This window comes from Saccostrea echinata, unplaced genomic scaffold (assembly GCF_033153115.1).
Source record: "Saccostrea echinata isolate AGI-Se365-2 ecotype Australia unplaced genomic scaffold, CSIRO_AGI_Sech_v1 ptg000001l, whole genome shotgun sequence".
Lineage (NCBI taxonomy): Eukaryota > Metazoa > Mollusca > Bivalvia > Ostreida > Ostreidae > Saccostrea > Saccostrea echinata.
The window spans coordinates 23,140,537-23,158,793 of record NW_026889750.1 but is presented as its reverse complement, the minus strand read 5'-3'; the positions used below and the strand labels follow the sequence as shown (position 1 = coordinate 23,158,793).

General features: G+C 33.3%; 1 protein-coding gene across 1 annotated transcript; it reads left to right on the top strand.

Moving 5' to 3' along the window:
* The first annotated feature begins 3,894 nt into the window (after window positions 1–3,894).
* LOC133187401 (E3 ubiquitin-protein ligase Siah1-like) lies at window positions 3,895–17,109 on the top strand. Its single transcript, XM_061322761.1, has 7 exons — window positions 3,895–3,987; window positions 6,782–6,915; window positions 10,999–11,160; window positions 11,693–11,825; window positions 12,241–12,347; window positions 12,652–12,844; window positions 13,022–17,109. The coding sequence occupies exons 2-7, from the start codon at window positions 6,816–6,818 to the stop codon at window positions 13,197–13,199; spliced, it is 873 nt and encodes a 290-aa protein (XP_061178745.1). The 5' UTR covers window positions 3,895–3,987; window positions 6,782–6,815; the 3' UTR covers window positions 13,200–17,109.
* The last annotated feature ends 1,148 nt before the right edge of the window (window positions 17,110–18,257 follow it).

The window sequence follows — 18,257 nt, the reverse complement described above, 5'->3', positions numbered from 1 at the left end:
TTCCAATCCTCATAGATATTATCACTTGGCATGAAAATATGATTTATATTCCATTAGAAATAAACAAACATAAAAAAATATAATTCACTGATGAAGATAGTTATATAGTTTTTGTGATAAATTAACAATGGCTATTTCAGGAATATGTGGTTTATTCTGCAATGAAACAAACATAAAACATAACGATATGGTTTATTCCCTTAGAATGAACAAACACAAGTAATTAATGAAAATTATGTTGTTGTTGTTTTTTAAAGACCGTAGGAAGAAAAAAAAACAAGGTTGAAATATGAAAAGTAAAGACCAGCAATGTTGATTTTGAAAATAGCAGTGAGGTAAACTGAATTAGCTCAAATATTTTAGTAAAATCAAGGTTTTAGCAAATTTTAAATGATTTTTTTTTTATGTTTTAAATGGACTTTTCTGTAACTTCGATGCATATCCTACCCACCCACCCCTTAAGATATTTGGGAAATAACTTTTATTCCTTGGTGTTTTTTATACATAAAACACAATAAGAAAATGACAATTTTCGTGACACTTTAAAACTTTATCGTTTTATACATACCATTATGTTTAATGAATATCAAAATTTGTGGAGAAAAAAAATTCAAAATACATATAATTATACATGTAGGCAAAGGGCAAGCGGCAATAATGTAACACCCCTCCATTTTTTTTAAATCTCAGTCCCTCCCCCAAATTTGAAAAAAAGGAGGTTATAACAGCTCCAAAAATAAAAATTATTAAAAAAAATTGTTAGTTAATTATCTGAGCCCCCCCCCCCCTCCAAAAAAAGGGAGGAGTTTAAATTATAGCATCTGCAAAAATGTAAAATTGTAAATTAATTTTTTTTTTTAATTAAAAATAATTATCATTCCAGGTTACAATTTCTGAGACTAATATCAAACATTTTTGTTTCCTGTTCATTGTATTCTACCTTATAAAAAGATAATAGTAAAATAAATTCAGACTTTTTTGTAACTAAGTTGTTTCTGTTTCACTTTATTACGAAGATAAAAAAGTCCGGAACCATAATTATTGTCAGAATTAACGTTCCGGGTTACAATTGCGGAGAGTATTTTCAAATATATTTGTTACATGTACTAGGTTGTTTCTTTTCCACTTTATAACGAAGATGAAGTAGCCCGGAACTAAAATTATGGTCATAATTAACGTTCCGGGTAAGAATTGCTGAGAGTATTTTCAAATATTTCTGTTACAAGGTTGTTTCTTTTCCACTTTATTACAAAGAAAAAGTAGCCCAGAACCAAAATTATGGCCATAATTAACTTTCTGGGTTGGAAGTGCTGAGAGTATTTTCAAATATCTTTGTTACTAGGTTGTTTCTTTTCCACTTTATAACGAAGATAAAGTAGCCCGGAACTAAAATTATGGTCATAATTAACGTTCCGGGTAACAATTGCTATGTATTTTCAAATATTTTTGTTACAAGGTTGTTTCTTTTCCACTTTATTACAAAGATAAAGTAGCCCGGAACTAAAATTATGGTCATAATTAACGTTCCGGCTTACAATTGCTATATATTTTCAATCATATTTGTTACTAGGCTGTTTCTTTTTCACTTTATTAGGAAGATAAAGTAGCCCGGAACTAAAATTATGGTCATAATTAACGTTCCGGGTTACAATTGCTATGTATTTTCAAATATTTTTGTTACTAGGTTGTTTCTTCTTCACTTTATTAGGAAGATAAAGTAGCCCGGAACTAAAATTATGATCATAATTAACGTTCCGGGTTAGAATTGCTGAGAGAATTTTTAAATATCGTTGTTACAAGGTTGTTTCTTCTCCACTTTATTAGGAAGATAAAGTAGCCCAGAACCAAAATTATGGCCATAATTAACTTTCCGGGTTAGAATTGTTGAGAGTATTTTCAAATATCTTTGTTACTAGGTTGTTTCTTTTCCACTTTATAACGAAGATAAAGTAGCCCGGAACTACAATTATGGTCATGATTAACGTTCCGGGTTGGAATTGCTGAGAGTATTTTCAAATATCTTTGTTACTAGGTCGTTCCTTTTCCACTTTATTAGGAAGATAAAGTAGCCCGGAACTAAAATTATGGTCATAATTAACGTTCCGGGTTAGAATTGCTGAGAGTATTTTCAAATATCTTTTGTTACTAGGTTGTTTCTTTTCCACTTTATTACGAAGATGAAGTAGCCCGGAACCACAAATAATGTTCCGGGTTACAATTTCTGATATTATACTTTCATGTAAATTAGTTAAAACTGATTCGTCGAGAAACATTATTTTGTTTAAAAAACACGATTACCCGCTGAATGATGAAGCCACGCATTCCAGCGTAGCAACATGCAACACTGTTATGTGTACATGTATTTGTATAAAAATTCAGTATAATATAATAAATATTGCATGTAGTTGCGTTTAACATTTAAAATTTCTCAGGATTGTAAAATACAAATCTGTATCTGTATTACATTTCCTCTTCAGAATTATTATTACAAATGCTGATAAGTTGCACTTACCTGTATAAATAAAAATGAGCTGAGTTTTATTCAATAGTTTTTAGCCGTGACCTTGAAACCTTTGCTAGAATCGGGATCTTAGAAATTTTAAAGTTCGTCATATTTTGCTGGCATTACATTGACTGTTTAAAAAATAAATTTTATCCGAGAAAAAAAATCCACAAAATTTTTTACTGAATTATTACAGGAAATTGCTTTTCTTCATATAAAATACTTTATAAATTTTCCGCTGAAATTAATGTTTATTCACACCTTTGCAAGTCCGTCGCCCACACATCTCCTATTATGTTCATTCACGTAATGTGATTTAATTATATAGTTGGTTTTACAAAAACGCAATGGGTGTTTGAAAAAATATATATAAAGATATCAAAATATTATCCAGTAATTTTTTTAATCGTAAATATAATTCATCTACATGTATTAGCATTACCAGCTGATCGGGGTGCCCTTTGCCTAAAACTCATTTAAAATTGCGGAAGTGACATACAGCGATTCGCATGAATGCACATTGTATCAATAGAAGGGAGTCATAAAACAACATGAAGGGGTATATCAATGTAAACAAGTTTCACACCTTCGCGTTCTTTTGTTTACAAAGAAACAACATAATTACGTGTAATTCCATGGATTATAGTATTGCTACATGTATTAAGACCGTATATTGGGACTTCTTCTAAATCGATATACGTGTAAATCCTGCTGCATCGTATAACCCGTTAAGAGAAAGAAAAAATCCAAATTATTTGTAAATATTAATTATAAATAAAGTTTTTAAAAGGGTGCTTGGATGCCCGGAACGTTTATTATGGCCGGAACCAAACTTACGCGGGCCGGAACGTTTATTATAGCCCGGAACCAATATTATAGGTATTTAGCGTTCCGGCCGGAACGCTAAGTTACCCGGAACGTAAATTATGCGACAATGGACTTAATCCAGGAGTGGATATTGGATCCACTCCTTATTAGAAATACCGGAACCGATATACGGGTTGTCTGGGGATTTTTTCAAAGGACTGTATTAATTGACAAACAAAAAGGAATCCGAACATGATCATTTTTCATATTTTAAGAGAAAAGCAAGAAAGGATGCCATTTCATATCAGTCGATTAATCTCATATAACGATTTTTACCGGGAGATCAAAAATTCATTTCACTGTTTCACGTAAATTTACGTTAGCTTTTGGGTTTTTCTATGAGTGTCTGACCGTATTCAGTGGTATTGACCCCCTCCACCCAGTTTCCTCGTTAATCAGCATATATGAATAAAAAAGTAAAGTAATTATGTTATTAAAGAAAGTCGAGGTAGACTTAATTAATGCGAAGCGATTGGACATTATTCCTTTCCTGAAACAACCCCCGTTTAAACAGGAAGTAACATAGTCTGCATATTTGATGACGTTATGCACCAAAAGGAAGGCGACGAACAAGAAACTGAAGAGTGCTATTGTAACAACCTGTCGTTTTGACGCAGGTTTGGTTCTTTTTATCAGAAATATTGACTTTATTTTTTTATCGAAAGGTTAAACATCCGATTAAGACACTGGTTTCTTGCATCTGAGGCATATGATGGAGCTGTATGTATGCTAAGTTAGACTTGTTATTGTTCATATCCGCCATTATTTTAACACACTTCTGACACTATCCCATCATAAGCGACCGTTGTAGGGTCTCTGAAATTTTATGACAAAGTTGTAATTTTATAAGATACAAGAAGTGTTTTTCAGGAATCAACTTTTGGGAGAGGAATTTATCGTAGGGATGTCGCCGGAAGTGTATATTTAAGAAAGGGGGGTGGTGGTAGTTAGTGTAGACGTTCGGGCCATATGAACCGTGGATATCAGCCTGGGTAGCTCAGTGGTAGAGTACCTGACTAGTGTTACAGGTGTGCGGGTTCGATTCCTGATCCAGCCATATATTTTCTTTATGCATTCCTCCTCTCCTACATTTGGTGGCCAGTGTGGGGGGCCTTCTTCAGGTTCTTTGTAAAATTAATTGTCCTGACAGGGCCAGTGAACTTGTGTCTTTGAGGGCGAAGTGTGTATAAGGAGGAAGGAATATAGAAGTTTAGGCTATATGAACCATGGATATTGGCTTGGGTAGCTCCTTTTCTACTTCAAAAGGATGTGGCAGTGACATTCAAGTATCTCCTTCCCTGTATATACTTTGTATAGAAAAGACTTTCTGCCAATCAAGGTGCCAAAGCTGGATAACAATCTAATTTCATTAGAAGGATTCTTTCAGAACATATTGCTCTTCAAGGGGGTTCTCGTACAAACATCAGGTTGATATCCGGCTTCATTCCCATTGGTCCCAGTATGGAAAGTGTACCATTATATTCAGTAGGGTTACTGAGCAAGGATAAAACTTTACTCAAAGTTACATTCACTTTGTGGGCTCCTAAAATTTAAGAATTTGAAGCCCTTAGAAGAACTTTCTTTCCAAAAATCCAGATTCTCTTAAAAACGAAAGAATTAAAGTGCAGTAATTTATTTATTGAACAAATACCAGAGTATTCAGTTTCCTTTAGTTTTCAAAAACAGATTGATCGAGAGATGGTGTATACACAACACTGTTACAAAATAAACATCTGTTGGTTCATTTGTTATAATCATGATTAATTCTTTCCACAATCGTTGTCTTCATAATCTCAGGTTCTTCCCTGACTGGCATTTCTTTTTTATTTTCTTAATGTTTGAATTTGACACTTTGACTTTTATTCTCGAAAAAAATTGTAGAACACCCAACAGTTAAGATTATTGGACTTTGTCCACAAGAAAAGTAAAATTTTAAAAAAGCTGAGTCTCTTGATTTCATTTTAAACTAAAAGTCACCCAAATGCTTTAATGACAGTACCCAAGTCCCAAGGTATGCATCACAGCATGTATATATACAATTATTTCTTGGGTGACCACAAGGAGACTTAAAGTTTGTCAGCCCATTATGGGAAGTTTTTTTCTGTAATGGCAGGTTAGCAAGTGCAAATAAGTTAAAACCTTGGTCAGTGAGAATAAAATATAAAGATAAGTTAAAATCATGTTAAATATTTATTTATTTAAATAATTCTTCCATAGAACAAACGAGTTAAAGTTTGAGAATACTTGCCCTTTGGGCAAGTGAATCTAAAATCAATGTCTATCCCTGAATGTACATGCCTCGGAAACGTCGTAATGTTTATCAATGGATGATGAATTCTGGGCTTTCGCAATCTCACATATGCCAATTAGTTCCTCTATTGAAAAATACATTTAACATTCAAAGTTGGATTGAGATCGGGATGTTTTGTATTCTCTGCTACTTCATTGTTGTCCTAGTTAGAAGACCAAACACGCCTCTAATTTGAAGAGTTCCAGTAATGGAAATAGAAAGTATTAGCTCCTGGATGTTCTTTAATGGTTCAAAGTTGCCATAGTTATTCTGGTGATTACTGCAGGCGTACTTTTTTCCGCGTGGGATTAATTTAGGCTATGAATGGGGTCACAAACTTGTCACAGCTAACTTAAAGTGCATTAACACAATCAAAGGCAATACAAGAAGTCTGCATAATTTTCTACCAGCAGATTTAACAGAAATTGTGATTCCGCGGAATTATGACCCCTTGAAAAAAGTACTTTTACAGTACCTATACTGGAGCTCGATCGATCTGTTATAGTAAAGTGTGCATCACCTGTCTGTCAACATGGTCGACTTTTTTTTTTGTTTGTTAATTTTTTTTTTTGAATGGTACTCCTCAATTTGTTTGATATAAATAAAACTTGGTACACAAGTAGAGAAGACTACTTCAAGACATAATTCAACTGTGTTGCCAGGGTCACCCAAAATAAAATTCCTCCTGCAATTTTGGGTTGATTTGATTAAAATTCAGTATACAAATAGAGTAAACAGAATACAAAATTCTTATATCTGTTTTCAGTTTTGTTGAGTGGTGTAGTCATATGGTTTCCAAAAAAAAAAAATCATGAAATTCTATCAAAATGCTACTCCTACAGTTTTAGCCTGATTTCAATGAACTGTTAAATACTAATAGAGTACAATCTCTGACACCAGAAACTTCTGACTCTTCATTTGTTTAATTTGTTCTGAAATTGACATTCCCAATCTTGGACTAAAAATTTGATAGGTCTGCATATAATATTAGTTATACCAATATATATTGATCCTCTGTCTTGCAAGGATTTATACCTATTAGATTGTATATATATATATATATATTTCTTTATTTTTATGCTAATAATTTGCTTATAAATGATAACCTTTCATTTTTACAGCTCCTAGCTTGTCCTCGTTAAGAAGACAGCTATAATGAGCCTGAGTCGTCAGCCTTCTTCCTCGGGAAAACAACCCCGCCAGCAAATACACAATGTCGGAACTACAAATATCTCCAACACACAAGCTGCACTAGGTTAGTTTGTTCTGATAATATATAATTATTATGAATAAATGTGTGTGCATTGTTGTTGCACCTAAGGACTTAAGGTTCTTGGAATTTAAGGACATATGCAACGTACCCTTTCCTACTGATATTTTTTCAAGATGTTCTTAAGATTATAGTGCCATCAGATGTTCGTAGACAAAAAATCAACATGCAATACCAGGGGGTTTTGAAAAGATATCAATTGATGAAAATTCTTGTGTAATTCAAAGAAAAATATATAAAAATTACTAAACAAATCCAGGGAAAAAGACAATAAAGTTCAATCTACGTTGCATATGTTCTTAAAAAATCCAATTGATTGATTGATTTTCCAACGTGGAAAATTTTACAATCTGATAATTTCTTGATTAATACTATTCCCACCCCTGGCACCCCACCATCAGCCTTACCATTAAATACACTGTTCTTTAATACTTTTGGAGATGCATGTGGTCTGGTTGGATTATCTGTTTATGGACAGGTTGGCAGGCTGGTAACTGAAGTTGCCTCTGAGAATGTTTTAACTCCAGTCTGACCAAATGATGTCAGGTTTCAACAGTCACAATCATCACCATGATCACCTGGACTTTTCAAGGTTGACCTTCATCTGGACAAACCTGATATTAAATTTATGAGTTCAGTGAAAATATTCTGTTACCATAGTTGCTAGATGTATTTATCACTGAAAAAGGAGTAGAATTTAGATTTTTGCCGAATATTTGTGGGTTGAATTATAGCACACATTTTTGTTCTTACAAAAGAATTCAATTTTTTGTTAGGGGTGAATTTTTTATGAGCAGCCTGAATTCTGTATTGATATTGTGATTTTTGTAAGATGATTGTCCTAAAGGATGGTAACAATTGAAATATAACAAGTGTTGAGCCCAGTAATGTTGCATCTTGTGCCTTTGGATATGAAGACGAATACATGTACCACAAACAGTGTCAATCCACTTGTCCACAGCTGAAAATATAGATACAAATTGGAACCAAGATAACCTGCAAAGGACTTTAAAAATTAGTACCCACCTCCATATTCAATCTGTGACTGTAACACTTAGCTCCATGGAAACAATTGTTGTATACTTATTAATATGTCTGTCTTGAAAAGGTTGTAACATTTCATGTGCATGATAATATAATTTACCAGTGCTGTCATGATTCATTTTCAAAATCAAACCACAGAATATACCGGTAGATAATTTATAACATTTTCAACAGTGAAATACTGTAATTTATTTATTGAAGAAAAGTGATATTCTGACACAGTGTGAAAGGATATCAAAATGGTATTCTCACAGTATGAGAATATCAGAAGTGCGGCAAAACTTCCAATTTTTTTATAAAAAAATCCCTGGTCTGTTATAAGATAGAGTTAATAAGCCATTCTGACAGAGACTAATAGCTATACTGCCAAAGTTTTTCCAAGTATGTTATTAAAAATCCATGTTTACAACATTTTTCAATCTCGCAATTACTTTGCTATGACATCTCAACCGCTTAACTATGATGTCACAGCCTATGACACTGTGTTACAAAAACACAGAGGCAAAGGGAAAATCTAAGAAAATGTAATAAACAGAAAATTCAATGTTTTGTAGATGAATATGGAATTTATTTCACTCCTGAGACAGGATTTTTTGATATTTTCACTCGATCTTTGCACTCGTGTAAGTACCCCAGTATCAAAAAATCCTCAGGGGTTGAAATATACAGTAGCCCGAGGCCCAGGGCTAGTCATTTTAAGACTCGGGCTAGCTAATTTTAATGTAACGATAGTCCGTCAGACTAGCAGAACAGAAAAAAAATTCAGTTCTGTGTAGACTGAATTCTTTTGACTAAGAACTAATTTAATTTGTTTCTATCACCAAAGTATTTGAAACTTTAATTTGTTATTTTTTCATTTTTACATGAAAAATTGTGGGGCTAGTTAGTTTGAGGTTTGGGCTATTAATTTTTTACTGACCAGTAGCCCCTGGGCTAGTGATTTCCAGGAAAATTTCAACCCCTGATCCTGTCCCACTTGTGAAATAAATTCCATATTCATATACAAAACATTGAATATCCTCTATCTGTATAGCAGTAAAAAAAAATAGTGACAGACTCAGGCATTACAAGTAAAACAATGTACTTGTATAAGTTATTTTAAGCATGTTTTTTAAGACCAAGATTATTTTGAGACTACTTAGATTTGACGTATGTTTTAGATGATACATGTATATATTATAAAAGTGAAATACTTTACTCATCTAAGGAAGTTGCACAATTCCGGGTGATCCAACTTTTCATTTTTCCTACACTCAGATCCCATCTGTGCTAATCTTGCCCTTCAATCATATTTGAAGGGTTACTCCAAGAATTGAGATTTGCATTATTGAAGAGGCATTGATAAAGTCAACATGCATATTTAGAATGTAACATCTTGTAAATAATGTGGACAAAGTCAGCAGGAAAAATTGATTTTTTCCAAAGGTATCATATCAGAAGTGATAATTTGCTAATTACGTCAGTATGCAAATGTGGAGAAATGGACACAATTATCACTTTTTTTTTTATGGAGAAAGCATTTGTTTCTTTGAATGGGTCTAGAAAAATAAGTTATTTTGTGTAGAATTGTGATTTTTGGATGTGTGAGGAAACACACACTATTCAAAATGTGCAACAATATGCCTGATTTGCAAACTGAAATGATTGGTAAGTTTATTTAGTATTCTTGGTCTTGTGTTTGTTGTTCACTCACCCTGAGTCAAAGGCTCAATTAAGCTTTTCGGATCAAAATTTGTCCATTTTCTGTTGTCGTTGTTGTTGTCATAAACTTTTTACAATTTCACCTTATCCAGAAAACGGGGCCAATTTCAACTGAACTTAGCACAGAGTACCTTGGGTGGGGTGGGGTGGGGGGATTCATGTTTGTTCAAATGAAGGGCCACATCCTCTTCCAAGGGGAGATAATTAAGAAATAGTGAAAATGGGTGGGGTTGCTTTAATAAAAATCTTTTTTTCAAGAACCACATGGCCGGAGAAAATTATGTGATGAAACTCTTGTGAAAGCTTCCTGAGGTAGTGTAGATTCAAGTTTGTTCAAATCTTGACCCTTAGGGTGTAGGGTGGGGCCACTGTGGGTGATAAAAGTTTTACATGTTAATATAAATTAAGGGAAAAAATCTTTAAAATTCTTCTTCTCAAGAACAGTAAGCCATGATCAATTATATTTAATTGGAAGCATCCTCAAGTAGTGTAGATTCTGGTTTGTTCAAATCATGACCCCTGGGGGTAGGGAGGGCCACAATGGGCAATCAAAGTATTACATAAGAAAACAAAGGAAAAATCTTTAAAAATCTTTTTCCCTGGAACAGCATAGCCATGATTAGTCATATTCATATGGAAGCATCCTCAGATAGTGTATATTCTAATTTATTCAAATCATGACCCCCAAGGTGGATGGGGGGGGGGGCACAATAGGCAATCTAAGTCTTACATAGGAATACATAGGAAAAATCTTTAAAAATCAATCTTCTTTTCAAGAACAGCAAAGCCATGATTAATCATTATAGTCATATTTATAAGGAAGCATCCTCAAGTAATGCAGATTCAAGTGTATGCAAATCATGACCCACTTTGGGTAAGTAGGGGCCACAGTTTGTGATCTCATACAGTAAGATATACATACATGTAAAAGAGTATATAGGGAAAAGAATCTGCTGATGAACAGAAGGGCCATTGTTACTCAGTTAAATGTTGTGGCCCATGGGCCTTTTTGTTATGTCCCACCATGAATATGGCTGGGGCATATAGTGTTTGTCATGTCCATCCTTCCATCTGTCCTTCCATCACGCTTTGCATTTAGCTCAGTTCAAAACTCAATTTCAAAGAAACTATTCAAGAAAATTTTTTTCAATCTTCATATACTGATACATATTGATGTAGCTTATTCAACTGCATCAACATTTTTTGACCTTGACCTTTCCTGTGACCTTGACCCCTTTTTTTAAAATTAGTGTTTATAAATACAGACTTACACACTTCATTCTATTGATATAACTTTAACAGTGATCCATTCTCTTTGAACAGCTGCAGCAGGGAGCAGTAACTCGGACCTTGCTTCCCTCTTTGAATGTCCTGTCTGCTTCGACTATGCACTGCCACCCATCACCCAGTGTCAGAGTGGTCATATTGTCTGCCAGGCCTGTAAACAAAAACTAAACATGTGTCCAACATGTCGTGGACCTCTAGGTAAGGAAGATGTTATCATAAGATAATATTAAAGAGAAAAACATCAAAGAGTTAATGCTTTACATGTCTTTCAAAGCGTTGATTTAGGGAGTGAAAAGTTTTTTTTAAAAAGTTATTGAATACACTGTAATAATGAAAATTCCAAAATTTTAGAGTAGGTCTGTGTATTTTTTTTTACATGTAAAAAGAGTTTTATTTAAAATCCCCAGAAATTGTGGAATCTGATGAATAAAATCTGAATAATGATAGAAACAGGAAACTAACATGAATACATTGTATATCCTCAAATAATCATGAATATACCAGTGTGTTTCATGATCGAAAACTACCAATGGAGGCAGTTTCCCCTAGGAAATGTAGTCATTTTTTTCCCAAAATTAGCTACTAGTATATTTTTTCAAATAACTTTTAAGATTTCTGTGTAAAATTTCTCCCAAAATAGACAAAAAAGGGCTTTTTCTTTAAAGCTATTTGAAGAAAAACACTGTTCACAGGGATTATTGTATATGTCCCATGTCTCTGTTTCATGTAGGCAACATCAGGAACCTGGCCATGGAGAAAGTGGCCACTACAGTAATGTTCCCCTGCAAATATTCCTCCAGTGGTTGTCCTGTAACCCTCCTCCACACAGACAAACAAGAGCATGAAGAAACCTGTGAATACAGGTAAGGTCAAAAGTCATAAGAGGGGGCATTTTTTGATTTGGCCATGATGCCGTAGGAAAATGTTAAAATCTGATATGCTGTTAGTATTTTAGTATACAGAAGGATTTTTAGGTCGATAGGTTAGAATAAATGAATATTCTTGAAACTGTGACTTTAAGGGTACAGCTATTTTCTTTTTTGGTTGTGGCCAAGCATTTTGAATATATTAAAATCAAAGGTTCTGAGTAGAATTCAGATATATCATTTCTTGTCTTCATATTGTCAGAAAGTAAACGAGTCTCAACACACTTTCATGAGAAAGTGTCAAAAATGAACAGTTTATTAATGGTTGTCTTATTATTATCTTTTCTGCACTATTCCAAAAACAATGTACATGTATAATACAATTCCTATCATCAAAGCTATCTCTTTACAGACCATATTGCTGCCCCTGTCCTGGTGCCTCGTGTAAATGGCAGGGGTCTCTGGAACAGGTTATGCAGCATCTGATGCAGCAACATAAAAGCATCACCACACTTCAGGGTAGGTAAAGTGTATTTGTTTAAACCAGCATCATTTTTAGTCCTAAATCACAAAATATCACAACTTTGACTTTATTTTTATTTCTGTGTTAAAGACTATTACCATATGGTGTCTTTTATGGTTTGTCATTATTAATGTCAGTCCAGTTTGTGAGCAAGTAGCTGGAGGAATATGTCAGCCTCTCTATCTCTTGACCAAAAATCAACTTGGTTTATTTTTGGAATATACGTGTATATTTCACAGCAGACGTGATCAATTTGTTGTTTAGTTTTTGCTGGAACCATTTCTGATCTGATGTTTCTAGGTGAAGACATTGTATTCCTGGCAACTGATATAAACCTCCCTGGAGCTGTGGACTGGGTTATGATGCAGTCCTGTTTTGGTCATAATTTTATGCTGGTTCTGGAGAAACAGGAGAAATTGGAAGGTCAGCAAATGTTCTATGCCATTGTGCAGCTGATTGGCACACGCAAACAGGCTGAGAATTTTGCTTACAGGTAGGAATTTAATTCAGGAGGAGGGGTTATACATGTGGGTAGGATTATCAGGATCATTTATATGTTTGAGTGAAAAATGAGGCTTGTTGAGTCTTAGATAGCAAATCTAGAACTCTTAGTTACATAAGTTTTTTTTCTAAATGCACAAAACTCTATGTTCTTGTTTTGAACTTTCAGACTGGAGCTAAATGGTCATCGCAGACGTCTGTCATGGGAAGCCACACCCCGCAGTATTCATGATGGCGTACAGTCAGCCATCATTGCCAGTGATTGTCTCGTGTTTGATACAAACATTGCCCAGTTATTTGCCGATCATGGCAACCTTGGCATCAATGTCACCATATCCATGTGTTGAAGGGCAGAGCTCTAGAATCATGAAGAAGGCAAACCAAAGACATTGCCCTTGTGTCTTAGTATAATATCGAAACTCTGGAATATTTTGTAAATATATTCAATGATTTGCTTTCCTTGGTCAAGACATGTGTGGTTATTTGCATTATGGTAATCTACCAAATCATTGGACAAAGTGTTGTATGGTGCTGTCTGTATCATTCATCTGAGCCAGATTGGTTTCAAAGATCATTCAAGACACAAAGGTTTCATATGACCATAGGATAGGAATTTCATGTGTTGAATAAATGTTAAGACTAGTAAACCAAAGGAATTTGACATGTAAATTTCAGAACTTGGATGTAACTTAGGCAGTAGTGCTGTATGGGCTCATACTTGAGAAAAAGATTCCCTATTATTAGTATGCCTCTTGGCATCTTGAACTTTAGTTTGTTGAACTGATGACGGACATGTTTTATACTGTTTGGAGTATTCTTGTTTCACAGTAGGGTTAGACTTGTACGTCTTTTGATCAGTGAAAAATATCAAATATGAATACATTTTTATCAAACTGTATTATAAATGCCAAAAGATGTACATTGAAGGATGTCCAAAAAACTGCAAGGCTGTACATGAAAATGAATGAACAAGGAAAGCAACTCTTGGTTTTTGTGTGAATTCATCATTAAACACAGGAATGAGAGAAAAGGATAAGAGAGAGAGAGAGAGAGAGAGAGAAAGAAGTGCATTGTCCTCAATGTTCATAGGCTATAAAGTATGGCATGAGAGGAATATTTAAATAGAAATGTATGTACAGTATATGTGTATGGACTATTGCTGAGGTACTATATATATTCTGTATAACCAGAGTTTCACAATATGCTCTGTTTAAGGAAGAAAATTACTGTACATCATATCTTAAATATTTATTGATTTTGTTGTTATTTTTCATGTGTTGTGTATGTATGATATAATGATGAGATCATTGTACTGTTATACAGTTTATTTTGGGAGGAAATCTCTTTGTTGCTTTATAATTTTTTTTTTCAAAGCCAGATGATCATCCTTGGCATAGTTATTGTTATAGTATAAATGTATATTATTTGATATAGTTTATATTTTACCCCATACAATGAATTTAATATAACTTAAGGACAGATGATGCAAACAAAAAAAAACATGGATGCTTGGGTAGTTATATATTCTTGGACATATTTTGGTTTTTGCTGTCACCCTTATAAATCTATACAACTTTTCACCACTTTATAAGATACATGTATTATTGTGTAACTTCCAATGAAAAGTTAAAAAACCTATGCAGCTAAACTTATTCAATTTTCATATATAAACACAACTTTAGTTGTTATTTTCATGATTTAAAAAAAAAGTATATCATCTGTCCTTAATTTAGAATAATACTTAAAAAAAAAAAAACAAGCACATAAGGAATATTGGGCATATGAGTGTATGTATGCTTTTAATTTCCAAAACATTTTTATCCTGATCCTTATATATTAAAAAGTTCAGAACACCTTAACATGTACCCATACTGAGGTGGGTTTTAGTGCTATCTATTGGACATTCACAAACAGAACAAGTTTGGAAATGGGATCCGTCCAAATTTTAAGTTTCAGGCATTAGACATGCCCAGGAAAAATAGCTAAATAAGGTTAAATGATTGTGTTGACTTGAGCTGTAAATTAATCTGAATTTTGTATGTAAAAGTTAAAGATATATGGAAGTAATAATATATTGGGATGGCTTGGTCATTTTCACAATCTATTTGTAACAATGCACACAGATTTAATATTAGGATAACAAATGTATTTAATAGATAACAAACACAAGAAAAATTCTTCTTTTTTCCCAGAATCATTGATTGAGACTGGGTTATAAGTGATCCTTTCTTCTTTAGGGAGTAGTGTCGTAATGAATTTATAAAATAATTTAATGTTCATTCTGCTCTTCGGTTTACCATTATTGAGACATTATAAAACCTGGTCCCAAATTTGGAAAGTATACCTTTTACAGTGTAAGTAATAAGTATCTACAGGCTTAGACACATAAAATTAGGTTTTATGAAGAGGAATAATTTGTACATGTGAATGTTTGCTATTGCACGCGGAAATGATTAAATTTATAATTTTTTTCAAAATTATTTTATAAAAATTTCAGAAAATACTCATTTTACATCGAAAATAAGATTGGAAATATTTTAGTCTCTGCCAAATGTTTTTGAAAACATATACACTAATTGCCCGCTGTGTGTTAATATAACTTTGTCAAATTCTTTAAGTTTTTGTTTTGTTGGTACGCAAGCTTAAAATCATATTTTTATGTCACATGGCATAATTCATGTATGAAAGTTGTTTTTCATGAAGTTGATGTTTAATGCTTAAACTTGTCTGCACATCCCTCATATTTATCTCATAATCCCACTGTAACCTTAATAAAATTTATGATTTAATAGTTGACCTATTATTGCATCTAGATTATACCTGCTGTAAATGTTGCTTTAGGGAGTGTTTCTACTTATAGACATCTTAGTGTATGAATATACATAATGTTAATTTGCTCTTTTAAAAAATGTTCAAATACTTAAAATTTATTTTACTCTGTGTGAATCATGTTCATTTATGTACAGATATTGGTCTATTATAGATCTGCTTTCTATGTTAGAGTAGCTGTGTATTCAAGAACACAATGTAATACCATAACTAATGTCACAGGAACTTATTTTAACTAGAGTCGAATCTACTGACTGAGGGTAAATTGAATTAAATTTCTGTGTGGGTTTAATGGTGACTTAACTTCCTAACAAACTGCCCTTCTGAGCATCCATGGCTCACAAAGTCATTAAACTTGTCAGAAATACTGGAGTCAGCAAATCTAGTTGACTGTGTATTATTTCAAACAAAACTTGCAGTTTTTGCATACAGGGATACATTGTCCTAACAAAATGCCATTCAATATGTTAAAAGGGAAGGTGTCACAATGATCTATGAGTCTGAAAATCAGAATTTTAATTTGTTTCTCCACTTTGCAATAACATTAAAGTAAGCTAGCCCACACCCCTTATAATGTAATTATTGCATATGACAGTCAGTTGGGTGGTGCTCTATTTAAATTAACATTGATTGACTGAAGTTAACTTTACATGACCTTCTTGCATTTGATATCATTATTATTGATTATTTACAGGTAATTGATAATGTTAATGCCTGTCTACATGTAAAAGTCTACATTATGAAATTCATATGTATTGATTTTTAAAGATGTTTGATTTTATGCAAAGTTGCCAATCAAAAAACCCCCAAAAATTCAAGAAGTCTTAAAATATTTTGGCAAACACCAGTTTTAACCCTCCTGTCTACACTATTAAAAGAAACAATTTGCAAATCTCTGGGGATTGAATTTGTACTAAAGTAATGTAAATTTATGTAGAAAAAAAATTAATTGCAAATCAGCATCATTTCAGGATGCATGTTTTTTTTTGTTTTTTTTTTTCTTCAACTTGTAACTGTATACAGTGTGTGATGCATTGTTTTATGGCTGCATGTATTGTAAGTAAATATTGGCAAGTTAATACTGTTTGCATTATACATGTCTTTGCAGAATGGCACATACAACTTTGTTGAAACTGAAAACCCATACAAATGTACAGTACTGTTGTGAATCAACCAACCCATTCATAGATGTACATCTAGTCATTGCTTGGAATTTTACTTTTCAACATCATTGTCATGAGTTTTTCATGTTCTGTAATATTGCAACTATGTGTAGGTGTATACACATCGCCTTATTTTCAGTGAAATGTGGAGTATTCCGTATCGTAAATTATAATCTGTGGCCCATATTTATGGAGTTCTGGCATTATAATCACAAAATTCATTATGTTGACACCCTAATGACAGAAGCACCTGTATACTTGTGGGGGGGGGTGGGGGGGGTCTCAGGTGTTCTGTGTGTGTTGTATATATATGCTTATTATATAAGTACAGGACAAACAGCATCTCCAAATACATGTAAACAATTTTTTTTTTATGTCAATCATGAACTTGAGAATGAAAGCAAACTAGGATATTTTTGTCTTTTTTGAAAACTTGGAAATGTTTGATTCTCTATTGAAATGGTAGATAGAGAGTTTCAACATCTGTGATAATAAAAGTGTGGGAAGTACATGTATTGAACATTTGTCAGAGTATAATTTTTATACAGAAAAAATTTGATCATCTCTGTAATTAAATTATCCTTGGTGTCTACAGAAAAATCTCAGCAATATTATATTTTTTTCTATATAAAGTAAAATTTGTCACAGCTGCGAACAGATATATGACACAATTTTTTTTTTTTGTTTTGTTAGTTACTTAACATCAAAGAAGATCTTGGCTAGCCTTATATATATGTCAGAGTTTTGCAAGATTGATGTATGCATTGGGCTTTTTAGGGATTGAAATGTGAACTATATATATAGATATAATAATTTAGAGGTTCCATCAGTGCCATTGTCAGAAGTACTGTAATAGGGTGGTAATCATGTTGACTGATAATAAATAAATTACATATTATAGAATTTGTTCTTGTTCATGTAGTAAAGAAGAAGAGCATGTTTAATTAGAAGATCTTTCATTACCATTTTTAGCTCACCTCGACAAAGTCGAGATGAGCTTATGCTATACCCTCGGCGTCGGCGTCCCAGTTAAAGTTTTAGGAGCAAGTCCATTCCCAAGTAACTACAAACCTTTCTGGGCCAAACTTGCATGGATGATGCATCTAGGAATGGACACTACCACACTTGCTTCGGATGCTGGATCTGACCTAGATTTTCCAGATGAATGACCAGGTTAAAGTTTTTGGAGCAGGTCCACAAGTAACTATAAATTACATATTATAGAATTTGTTCTTGTTCATGTGGTAAAGAAGAAGAGCATGTTTAATTAGAAGATCTTTACCATTTTTAGCTCACCTCTACGAAATCGAGACGGTGTCGGTGTTAGCGTAGGCGTCCTGGTTAAAGTTTTAGGAGCAGGTCCGTTCCCAAGTAACTATAAGCCCTACCTTGACCAGACTTGCTTCAATGATG